Source organism: Rattus rattus, chromosome 6 (assembly GCF_011064425.1).
Source record: "Rattus rattus isolate New Zealand chromosome 6, Rrattus_CSIRO_v1, whole genome shotgun sequence".
Classification (NCBI taxonomy): domain Eukaryota; kingdom Metazoa; phylum Chordata; class Mammalia; order Rodentia; family Muridae; genus Rattus; species Rattus rattus.
In genome coordinates, this window is record NC_046159.1 from 14,994,651 (window position 1) to 15,007,166 (window position 12,516).

General features: G+C 44.0%; 1 protein-coding gene across 1 annotated transcript in view; it reads left to right on the forward strand.

The window, feature by feature from the left end:
* Lrp6 (LDL receptor related protein 6) overlaps positions 1 to 9,901 on the forward strand; it is a 124,115-nt gene extending 114,214 nt beyond the window's left edge. Inside the window, exons 20-23 of the mRNA XM_032905546.1 lie at positions 994 to 1,224; positions 2,285 to 2,421; positions 3,347 to 3,444; positions 5,577 to 9,901. Coding sequence (XP_032761437.1) covers positions 994 to 1,224; positions 2,285 to 2,421; positions 3,347 to 3,444; positions 5,577 to 5,871 — 761 coding nt within the window. The 3' untranslated portion in view covers positions 5,872 to 9,901. The remainder of the gene's footprint in view (positions 1 to 993; positions 1,225 to 2,284; positions 2,422 to 3,346; positions 3,445 to 5,576) is intronic.
* The last annotated feature ends 2,615 nt before the right edge of the window (positions 9,902 to 12,516 follow it).

A 12,516-nucleotide genomic window follows, 5' to 3' on the forward strand; every position in this document is an offset into this window, starting at 1 on the left:
GGAGAGCCATTTCCCTGCAGTGGCGAGGGAGGAAGCCTAACAACAGTGTGACCCAGAGACCAGCAGTGTGGGGCAGAACGTCAAGAGAAGGATGCGTTCTTGAATCCTGGCATTGGGGAGGCATAGCAAGGCACCAGGAGAGAATACAAAAGTGATGGCAACTGGTGGGGGCTACAGAGAGAGTGTGTGCCCAGAGGACACACTGAATCGGGAGCTGATGGCCACAGCCAGAGACTGCTCCCTGCCATTGTCACTCCTGTTTCTATTAGGGATGAGTGTAGCTACATGACAGGAAATTGGGGTATCAGCAAGCAGGAAGTATTTAAGGGGTCTTCAATTATGAGATTATCCATGGGTTAACTAGCCAGAGTGGAAGAATTTTTTCTTCTTAATAACTGTGGGTGCTAAACTTGATAACCTACTTCTTACTCTTTCCAAATTCATGCCTTCTGCTTCTTAAACACTCAATTAGTCAGAAACCCAGGAAGGTGGGTGTGCTGGGATCCACCTCGAATCCTTTAGTAATCAAGGACCTGTGTTTCTCTTGCTCTCATGCAGCCAGGGAGCCTGAGGACAGTAGTGGTTGGATCCAAGTGCCTTCACTCATCTGTAGCTTACAGATTTCCTTCACTAAACCTAAGTGGCACTATTCAAATCTAAGCTCTAGTTCCGGGCTGTTCTTGGCTTTTTCACCTTTCCACTGAAAGCATTTGATGATGTCTCTCTAGATCTGACCCTTCTGGCCAAAAGTTTACAATGACACTTCCTGGCCTGTTGTCGTATCTTCATTTAACAGTAGCTTCTTTAAGTTTATTTAAATTAAATAATGTCATTTAATTCATATCTTTATGTTGCATGATATGTTTGTGTATATGTGTTTATATATAAACTATGTATTTGATTTATTAACATTTTTACTTTCGCATTCTTGTATTGCTATTTTGAATATGCAGTTGTTTTTCTATTAGATAACTACAGTGTTCTCCACTTTAGATCCAACTGAGGAGCCAGCACCACAGGCCACCAACACAGTTGGTTCCGTTATCGGAGTAATTGTCACCATTTTTGTGTCTGGAACCATATACTTTATCTGCCAAAGGATGCTGTGTCCTCGTATGAAGGGGGATGGGGAAACCATGACTAATGACTACGTGGTTCACGGCCCAGCTTCTGTGCCCCTTGGTTATGTTCCTCACCCAAGCTCTCTGTCTGGATCTCTCCCAGGTAAGTGAAGACAGGTTTATGAGAATCTGGTCTTGTCTAGTTTTAAGTTCTAGGATTACAGACTAGATTACTCTGGGTTTAAGGAATTGTGAGAATTTTTTTTTTACACTTTTATACTGACTTTCTATGCAGAAAGACTTAAGTATCATTCCGTTTGCCCGCTCCAGGCCTCTGACTGTACCACTGAAAATGTCAGCCGGTGCTTTGGTGAATTCCTTCACCACTGGGGGAGCCTGAGGCTATTGAGTGTAGGAATAAAGGCGTTGAAAGACAGACCAATTTGCTGTTCACAAAGAAGAGTTTGGAAATAGCTGGTTGACAGGGAGAGAGTGTACCCTCCTCTGTCCTCTCCAGATCTAACGTGCTGACACTGGTGTGAGCACACTGGTGTGAGCGTGGTTTAGGTGTAGGCAAATGCCAGTGTTCCACTCTGGCTATGTTATTCTTGGGCAGTAAAGCTTTTCCCAGGGTTTTGTGGTACAGTTAGTGAAAAGAATCTTGTGTTTTAATACAATGGAGTTGATGCCTGGTCGGAGATCTCTGAAAATAGGAATTTACTATGGCTGTGACTCTCAAAAAAGCTATAATATTTAAGCTGGTAGATAATAGTGCGTCCTTGTTGCCACACCTACTTGTAGTCCATAGAAATGCAGACAGACTTGGAACAAATAGTGTTTTTTCCTTGGCATTAGCAGTTTTGAGTTCAGAGGTGTCCAGTCCTGTGGTAAAGAAGTATCGTCTGTGCACCGTGTCTGTCTCATAAAAAGGCTTTGCTTTCTTTGGAGCTTGTCTGCTGGTTGATCTCTGCTCGACAGTCTTCCTCCCCATAGTCCTTTCCTTAATCCTCCATGCTGTTTCCCTGGTCCCTGGACATGACCTTATTTGAGTCTAGTTCTCCGTGAAATCATTCATTTCATTTCCCTTTTCCATGAACGCTTTACAGCTATAGTAGGAAGAGGGCGTATGTTGCTTTAGTCAATGTGCTCGTAACTTGAGTATTGATTAGCTGTTTCATGTATACTTGTAAATGCTACTCACCCTTCATTTTTCTTCCCTTCAGGGATGTCTCGAGGCAAATCAATGATCAGTTCTCTCAGTATCATGGGGGGGAGCAGTGGGCCCCCCTACGATCGAGCACACGTCACGGGAGCGTCCTCAAGCAGCTCTTCCAGTACCAAAGGCACTTACTTCCCTGCAGTAAGTGGCCCACTCTTGCTTTTCTGACACTGGTACAGTGCACAGCATGTTAGACAAATTCATTTAAATGTGACTCAGTGATTGTAATATAAAAATAGTGCTGGGTGTGGACTTCAGTACGTAGGATTTACCACCACTGCCCTGTGCGTGACATCCTTTAAATTTCCTGTGTAATAGTAAGTATAGTTGAAAGATTAGACAAGTCAAGTAAATGTTAAACTGCTAAAGAAACAAAGAGACTGAAGACCTTTACTGTAACCTCCTAAAAGTAGCAGCCTGTGGCTGGGGAGTCAGTTCAGTCTGTAAAATGCTTGTCTCATAGGCAAGAGAGCCTAGGTGCCATCCCCAGCACAAGATAAAAGCTGGTCCTCATTCATAATCCCAGGCCTGCAGAGCAGAAAACAGGAGGACCCGGCCGGAGTTCACTGGTCAGCCTGTAGACTAGTTAGCCAAATCCAGGCCAGTGAGCGACCGTGTCTTAAAGGAGTGCACAGTGTTCCTGAAGATGACAAGTAGGGTTGTCTTCTGGCCTGCAGATGCATGCACGCATGCACGCATGTGTGCTCTTGTGTGTGTGCGTGTGTGTGTGTGTGTGTGTGTGTGCGTGCGTGCGTGCGTGCGTGCGTGCGTGCGTGCGTGCGTGCGTGCGTGTGTGTGTAAATTCTGTTTAAAAAAATAGAGCCTGTCTGTGCCAAACAAGCCAGTGATGTAGGTGACATGTTTTTCCCCTTACCACTTGGCACTGGTCAGGATGGAGAATTGTGACCTAGAAAAGGGAGCCGCAGTCGTGAAGAGCTGCTCAGGTAGTTGTTTGGGGAAGAAGAATATGATAATGCTGTGACGGAAAAGGAAGGACACAGAGATGAATAGACACAGGATCTGTGGCGATTTCTTTAGTTTAATATTTTAATTGTTTTCCTTTTAGATTTTGAACCCACCACCATCGCCTGCCACAGAGCGATCCCATTATACCATGGAGTTTGGTTATTCTTCCAACAGTCCTTCCACACATAGGTCCTACAGGTAAGACACGCATTCCACATTCCAGTTGTGAACACACTTAGTGTCAAGTGAACAGACCATGATCACCAAAGAAAGAATAGGATTCTTGACATTGTCCACCTGTAAATCCTTGCTCTCTCCCGGCATTATGTATTTTAAAAGGCAGTTACACAAGAGTCATGCGGTTGAGAACCGGATGAGACAGGTCAGAGAGTTGTGAGAACTTGCAAACAGCAGGAGCCTGCTGCATTTACATACGTCTCTGCGACCCGAAATGAAAGTTTTATGTAGTTAGTTTCCCTGACATGAGTGGAACATATTTGTAGGCAGCAACAAGAAGTGACTGCGTGTGTTCACGTGCGCGTGCAGAGCAGGTCGCGCTTCCGACCTCCTCAGACGCCAGCAGAGTTGGTAGTGCTGCATTCTCTGTCTGAAGCCGGCAGGCTGGGTCTGTGGGCCTCAGTGCCCGGTGCCTTTCAGTCACAGTGATCTGGTGTGACCCGACAGTGACGGAAGCACGGTGGAAACCGCTTACCAGCATCAGTGTATTTAATTCTGCTTGAATAAAACACTGAGCGAAGTGTGACTGCATTGAATCAGTTTTTAAATCATTTCTTGTGTTAGGTCTAAAACCTATGTCAAACTTCTTATCATTTTCCATGATTTTAGATTTACAGAATTTTGTTGAGCAGCTTCCCTTTTTCCCCATTCATATAAGACTGGAAATGTTCAGCTTTTTAAATTCTAATCCAGAAAATCCTCCCAGCCTTTGACACCTGCTTGGACAGAAAGGTGAAACAAAACATCCAAAGCGCTGTGATAATGTCCTATCGGTGCTGATGCCGAAAGCCTGGAACCTGCTCAGTGTGGCTGCGGCAAGGCTGTGTGACAGCACAAGGCATGGGTGTGTGCGGTGTCACTAGGAAGTCAGTTCCTCTGGCCCTTGCCCCTGTCTTGCAGTCATTGTACTTTAGAAACAGTTCATGCATGATCCCCACCCCCCTTTTTTTTGCATGAATTTTTAGGATAAGATTTTAAGATAAGCTTGCCCATCCTTACAACAAAAGTCATGAGATCATACACAGACCATTTGGAGTTGTAGTCGGCTCTTACCTTCATGCGTGTGCTCCTTGCCACGTCTTTTTTTTTTAGATAATTACATTACAAATTTACAAACTAGGTTACTTTAAAAGGTACATAAGCAAGTAGAAAGATGGTAGACTCTTGTTCTGTTAGAAAGCTCACCGACCATCTGGGTATCAATACTGATCTGATATTGATCATTTTGATACTCAGTTGAAACCATACTTGGGATGGTATACTCGGTGCCAAAACTACCACTTGCAAGTTAGAAGGGTTTCCCTTTGCACGTGATAGCAGTGGGCTAGACCTGCCTCCCTGGAAGTTCAGCCTGGATTGTGTAGTATTTCACGTTGAAGAGAAAGGAGGTCTTCAGACACCATAACATACCTATCAGGCAAATTACGAGATGGCTGACGACTGTTGAGAGAGCGTAGACTGTGAAGACCCATTTCCACACTGTGATGTACAGGAGCTGCTGAGATCTGTGAGTGAGGTTTGTAGCAGGGGTGCACCAAGGCTGGAGGCGAGCAGTAGACGGCTTGCTTTGTGTGGGCCAAGTCCTGGGTTCAGTTCCCAGCACCAAGAGAAAAGCAGTGCTTTTCTGAAGTGCATCAAGAAGTACAGGTCTTGAGTTGTTTGTTTCATTCTTTTATTTTCCAATGTGTTGTTACTGGGGCTCAAACCCAGGGCCTGTGCATAGCACGTGCACCTAAGTTTACCTCACGATGAAGAGCTGTTTGGGCCCAGTTGAGTTCCTCTGCTCTCCAACCCCATCTGTTTCTTACTTGCCTCTAGTTACATTTTACTTGCAAATAAGAACTTGCCTAGCTCTTCTTTAATAATGTACTATTCCTCTTCATCCGTGTCGATGAAAAGCAGTGGCTTTTTAGTTAAGATCGTTCTAGGGATTAACCATGGCCTCACTGCAGCCTCACTACATATACCAGACAAGGACCACCCATCCACCATACAGATTTGAGCTACAGTAGCTCATAGCCTTCAGACTGATTTCTGACACAGTATTCTTCCAGAAAACTAACTAACACTTCTTTCTTGCTTTCCTGTGCTAGCTACAGGCCGTACAGCTACCGGCACTTTGCACCGCCCACTACACCCTGCAGCACTGATGTCTGTGACAGTGACTATGCTCCTAGCCGGAGAATGACCTCAGTGGCAACAGCCAAGGGCTACACCAGTGACTTGAACTATGACTCAGAACCTGTGCCCCCACCACCCACACCCCGAAGCCAGTACTTGTCGGCGGAGGAGAACTATGAAAGCTGCCCCCCTTCTCCATACACTGAGAGGAGTTACTCCCATCACCTCTACCCACCACCACCTTCCCCCTGCACGGACTCCTCCTGAGGAGGGCCCCTCCTCCTCTGACTGCCTCCACCGGGACATGTAAATACACATCTGGTTGAGATCTGGAGGGGGGGAGGGAGCTACAGAAAAGAGTGAGGCAGACCTGTACAGTTAACATAAAGTGGGTGGGGTACCTGAGATATTTGTACAGAAGAAAAGGATATTTATATATTTTCTTAAAACAGCAGATTTGCTGCTTGTGCCATAAAAGTTTGTATAAAAAATAAATTTGTACTAAAAGTTTTATTTTTACAAACTAAATACACAGAGCATGCCTTAAGCCCAGTGAAGAAACTGAGTACAAAGGAAGCAGGAAAGTAAAGGCATCATTCACCAGGAATGTCTGGGCTTTAATGATACCAAAAAATAAAAAGGAGAAAGTAATTCCATCTCCGAGTGGCAAACTTGGAAGGAGCCAAATTGCCTTCAGGGTAGCTAACATTTGAGGGCCCCGAAAGAAAAAAGAACGGTACCAACTTTGGACAAAGGGCTTTGTTTTCTCCAACAGTTTTCACGAGGAAAGTAGATGTTTGTGAGATCCATTTTGAGTGTTGCTGTCGTAGGAGCTGAAGTGTCTCTTGCAGGACGCCGCAGAGCTGCTGAGCTCTCACGCCTGGCACAGTTCACGCTAACACCAGCCGCTTTCACGGTCTGCCTCCCCAGCACCTTGGAGACCCGTTTTGCTAAGAGCCATGATTTATTTAAGCTTTTTAATGTGAGGAATTGAGTAAATGGAATTTCCTAAACTCGAGATTGGACTCAGTGTTCCTACTACGTTTGTTCAGCGTTTGGCTGAGCGTCTAAGTGGTCGGCTGTTTTTGCATAATCAAAAGTTAGCCATATTATTGGTCTTCCATGATTGTTTTAATGCTCATTACAGTGTCTTTACAACATATAAAAATGCTTAAAAACCACAAATCTAATTGTTATATTCTTGTACTTTAGTTTTGTATCCTTGCAGCGTCCAATATCACAGTGAAACATTTCAATATGCTCTGGCTAGAAACAGTCTGTTTAAAAGAAAGTTTTGTTGTTAGTCGGCTCCCTCTGTATGAACTGTTTGTGACGCTTTCACTTTCTGCGGACCAGCTTTGCTCAGAGAGACGTCTGCAGTGACCTCTGCTCGTGTGGTGTGAGATACCTTTCTTGTTATGTGTGTACTGTGAATGTGTGTGTGTTCACATCACCCAGTCTGTCCTTCCAGTCTCCTCTGTGTGTCTTTGTGTGTTCTTTCCTGTCCCGTTATGGAGTCAGACAATATCACAGACTTAACGGTGGGGATGAATGGAAGACACGTGAACTTGTCAGCTGCAGAACTTGAGCAGTGGAGACAATGGAAGCCTCTCCTGTCACCTGCCTGACCTACTGTCATGCATCAGGCTGCTGCTATGTCCTTCACTGTCGGGCTGGCCTGTGGGATGACCCTGTCAGATGTTAGTGTCCTGCTTTCACACGTGTCTAGCACTCCCCTCCTAAAGCTGAACTGTTTAAGCTAGGATTATTAATTATTGAATATATTTTAATTGTTGTTGATGTGAGGCCTCTCTGAATTTCAGAGCCTAAGGGGAAATGATGAAAGGAATGATTCCAGAATTTTGGCAAAATTTAAGTGACCTAAAAAAAAAAAACACCTAAGTATATTTTTAAAGAGAAAAGCAGTCCCTTCAGAATAATGCCTGGATTGTTGGGGAGAGCTTAGTGAGAATCAGGGCCTTTACCTTGAGTGTGAATAAATGGCAATTCCTCCGTGTCTCGCATGTCAGTACACAGGCATTAACTCTCCGTTACTGAGATGAAGTGCAGAGTTTCAGACTGGGCACTGAACTTGCCTACTGTGACACACAGGCCACTCGATGTTTAAGTGACAGTGGGAGGGTAGCAGTCCTGGGTGTCAGTCAGAATTGGAGAATTCTGTGTTTACACTTTCATTGTGCGTCTTTCTTTACCGGGTGGACTTCCCATGCAGAGACTTGCCCCACCGTGGGCTGGGTCTCGGCTCAGTCCAAGTGCTTGTGCTGGGATGGCGATGGCCAGCCTCTTCTTGCAAAACGCTGACATGTGTGCCAATTTGTCGAACGATGTGAAGGCAGTTCAGGTTAGCCTCGGCATCCTCTTTCTGGGTCAGCTCGGCTATAGTGGAGATTTCTGAGAGTACCTTTTAGTGAGGGCCCTTAAATTTGGGAAAGTTCCGTGGACAGTTAAGTTTATTCTTGAACATAAAATAAGGAGGAGAAATGAACTTATGAGAACACAATTGAAGAAAAGGGAAAGAAAGGTTTAAGTTAAGTTGCATCTAGATTCGAGGAAACATGAATAAAATTTGATTAGATTCCGTAGTTACATGGGTATTTATTTTGAATGCACATGTTAACTATGCCTGCTTACTGATTGAGCATGTATGAGCCGAGCTTTCGTGTAGCTTCTGTACACTGCAGTAAATCTTTCTGCATTGCAGTCTTTTATAACTAAGACTCAGACTTCACTCATTTGGAGCCCGAGTCTTCTAACCAAAACCCAAGAGCTCTTGCTTAGGTCAGATAAATGACAGAGGAAGGTGAGGTTTAGTCTAGAGTTGGCTAGAATGTTAGCATTTTTCCTCTGTTTTTAAATTTTACAATCCTTTTCGAAATGCATACTAAGTTGTACAAATAGGTAACAGGTTTTTTTGGGGGGTATCATTTTGTCTTGTCGTAAAGGCCCATCAATGAACAGATTGAGTTCATAGCTGTTAATTACCTCACCAGTTAATTGAGATGTGTCTAGTGATCAAGAAGGGAAGCCTGCTTCTCTGCAGGGCTCAGAAACAAAGGTCGTGTTGTGCTCAGCCCCAGTTTGTACTGCTTTAGTGACTGCCATGCTTACTGCGGCCCTTCTGACGTCATGGAAACGATTGCACACTGACTTCACACTCAGAGTTAGATAGGAGCTCGGTTATCATCTGGTTGGCGGTCTTTAAGGATTCACAGATGACAGCCATGCACAAGTGTGGGTGTAGACTAAGCCCTAAACAAGTTTATCATCACGCATTAGTTAAGATGTCAGAGCCCCTTTTAATTTCCTGGGGTTTCCTTATCCCATGCCTAAAACAAGCCACGCCCAGAGGTGTGTGCTTTTACGGCCTCTGGAAGACATTGCTTTGTAATAGTGGCAAGATTAGATCTAATATTGTGCCTCGTGGATCCTTACTGTCCCTGTCTTTCGCCAACTGAACAGCTAACACCTGAGTAGGGGAAGCAGGCTCTTGGGTTTACTTTAATGACTTAGGGGTCAAGTTTTCGGCTCTGCGCTCACCTCCTTCAGGGAGGGAAACTCATTTTTAACATTTTCACAAGGCATTTAAAAAGCATTCCTGATTTTATTCCTAGAGAATTCTTAGAATTACAGATTGATTTCCTGTACTCAGAAGCAGAATAGGATCCAACTCACTAATCATTGGGTCTCTCCACCATCACTTAGAGTCACAAGACAGCCCTTCTGCTTAACTGTCCACTTGGGACTTTCTCTGTCTTTTTCCATCAAACAAAGGGGAGTTGAGGAGTGGTAAAGCCATACATCCATGTGGATGTGTGTCTGTATCGATGCCTGAATACGAGGATTAGAGGAGAGAGAAGCAAGGAGTCTGCTTGGGTCAGTCTGCTGAGAGGTGGCTGGAGAAAGGATACGGGAGGCTGAGCCTGCGGCCTTGTTGCAGGTGAAGGATCTGGTGCAGCTTTCGGATGCTTGTCCTTTGTGAGTCTAAACTTTTCCTTAAGCTTTAATCTTTATCATTGTCTTAAAGTCAGCTGGTGTCTCTTGTACATCGACTTTGGTACGGTGGTGCTTTGCAAGGATGTATTTATATTATAATGACCAACATTTGGTCAGCCCTTGTCCACTTATTCACTTTCCCCTTTTTGTAAAATAAGTGCTTTAATTATAAACTGTATAAATACCTTGTATAAACCCCCTTTTGATTATTACAAAAAGCTGAATTGTAACAAATGAAATGTTGATTTTTATAATAAAACATTGGAAAAATCAGTGGAAAAAATGGAAGTGTCTTTTTTTTTTTTTTTACAATAAGAAATAATGAAAACAGCTGTGATTTGTGTGATTAATGCTGCTTATTTCACACACAACAAATACAGCTTTGAGGTCTGCATGGAGAACTGAAAAGGGCGGGCGGTTGGCCGGTCCGGGGCTGGAGCACCTGTGCCTAGTAAGAACCAAGGTTCCCCAGCACTGTGTTCTCCTTGATGGAGTCGTATCAGCAATGCCCTTTCTCTCTCCCAAATTAGCCGTAAAGTGGGGTTGCTTTTCCTGGTATGAAGCTCAGTGTGACGCCGCCATGTAGGATCTGTGGAGCTAAACCAATGAGATCGTCAATACCTGCCGAGGCTCACGTTGCTGATTTGATAGAAAGTGACAGTTTAAAATGGAAGCCAGATTCTAATGGGTCTAACAGGTGCTCTTGATTCCTCCCGAGAGAAGTCTTATTTCCACTTTTCTAAGGAAGTAGGAAGGTCAACCATGAAGGTCATGCCATTTCCAGCTACAGGAAAGGCTGAAGCTTTACTTGAGCCCAATGTCGTCTCAAGATGGTGAAAAGCCATGGGTGTCTGGGGCCTCCTATTGCCCAACAGGCTTTTGGTAACATATTTACAGTACTTTTATTTTGCCTTGGGTATGCAGCTTGTTTTGTTTCTATAAATTTAACTCCCAATGAATTATGTGGCCAGTACTCTGTCATTTATACCAATACAGAATCCACACATTGGGATCATTATTTAGAAAGCTTTCAACTTGAGTCTTGCTGTGGTGAATTCGGATTTAGTCAAAGTAGAAAATCACATCCAAAAGTCATCAACTGATGGATGGCGAGACTTGATATGGAAATGCCTTCTGGAAGATGAACGTCTCCAGTCAGAATTTCTGTCAAAATCAGATTGTCGTGCAGAGAAAGGTAAGACTGTGACCCGGATTCTGCTCTTTTGCATTGTTGTTGGGTTTCTATTGCTGTGATAAGACACCGTGACCAAGGGCATTTATAGAAGGGCCGGAGGCACCCAGTTCCAGAGGGTGGGTCCATGGTCCTCGAGCAGGTAGGCATGGTTCTGGAACAGGAGCTGATGACTTCTATCTTGAGCCACAAGCACATCGGGAGTGGCTGGGACATTTGAAATCTCATAGCCTGCTCCCAGGGACACACCTCTTCCAACCAGATCACATCTTATCACTCCCAAACAGTTCCACCAGCTAGGGACCAACTATTAAATAGATGAACCTATGGGGGTCATTCCCATTCAAACCACCACAATTGTTAGCTCATGTCTGCCCACATTTACAGTTTAGAGTTTCTTCATTTTTGGGGGGACTTGGAGAGGGCTTGTTCTTTGTATGTTTTGAGACAGGTTTATAAACCGAGCTGACCTCGAACTCAGATCTGCCTCTTGAGTACTAGATTAAAAGTACACCATCAAACTTTTACCGGCATTCCTGTCTCTGTCTTCATTATTCAGTTTATAACTTTATAACTCATTTTTTTTTTATTCTTTAATGAATCACACAAAAGTATGCTCAATTTTTAAATATTTGGGGGACTTCCATTGTTTTGTTATTTTAAAATTCATTTCCATAAATGTCAGATTTCAGTTTTAAGTCTTTGAGACTTGTTTTATGGGCCAGACTGTGGTGATGACTGCGTGTTTCTCGAGCTCTGGAAGAGATCGTGTACTCTGCTGATTGGTGGGTCTAAGCTCTCTAAAAGTCAGTGGGATGGCTCATGTATCCTGATGGATTTCCTGTCGTCTACTGTTACAAAAAAAGAGATGAAATCACTAAACATCCCTGCGGCTTTGCACGTTTTATCTTTTTTTGTTAGATTTTTGCCTGCATGTAACAGAATTGTTGCATTCTCAAAACTGTCCCCCCCTTTACCATTGTGCACATCTTTTCTGGCCTTGTGTTCTTTGAAGCCTCCTTGTCTGACATAGTACACCTAGCACACAGCTTTTTTATTACTCCTGTATATGCTTTTCTAGCCTCTCGATTCCTTTCTTTTGTGTATAGATTAAACAATTTAGAATAAATAAATACTCACTGAGGTGGGTTGCTGCCAAGCAGAAGGACCTGAGCTGGATCACCATAATGGAAGGAGAGCAGCAATCCCTTCATTGTCATTCGAGTTAAACAAATGTAAATAAAAATGTTAGCCCTACAGGTTTTAGTGGGGTCTTTTTTGTTTGCTTGTTTTGTGTGTTTTAAGACAGCCTTTGCTGGCCTGGAGCTTGCTATGTAGACCAGGCTGACCTCACACTCAGATCTGCCTACCTCATCCTGAGAGTTGAGGTTAATGGGACTTTATTCTTATCTGCTTGTCTCTTCCCTTTAGTAGAAATACTTGGCTATTTCTCTAAAGCAGGTGTCGTGGTTGTGACTCTACTGTTCCTTTCCCTTCCTCTTTCCTTCCTCCTCCCTATTCCCTCCTCTCTTCAGAAACAGAGCCTTGCTTTGTGATTCAGGCTGTAACCTGCTAGAGCCCAGGCTACTCTCAAACTCCTTCTTCCTGCTCCCCATTCCTGACTAAGGCTACACGTGTGTTCCACCATGTCCAGCTTTTGGTCTTAACTTCCCTTTCTCTTTGGCTTCTTTTGAATTGGCTATGAG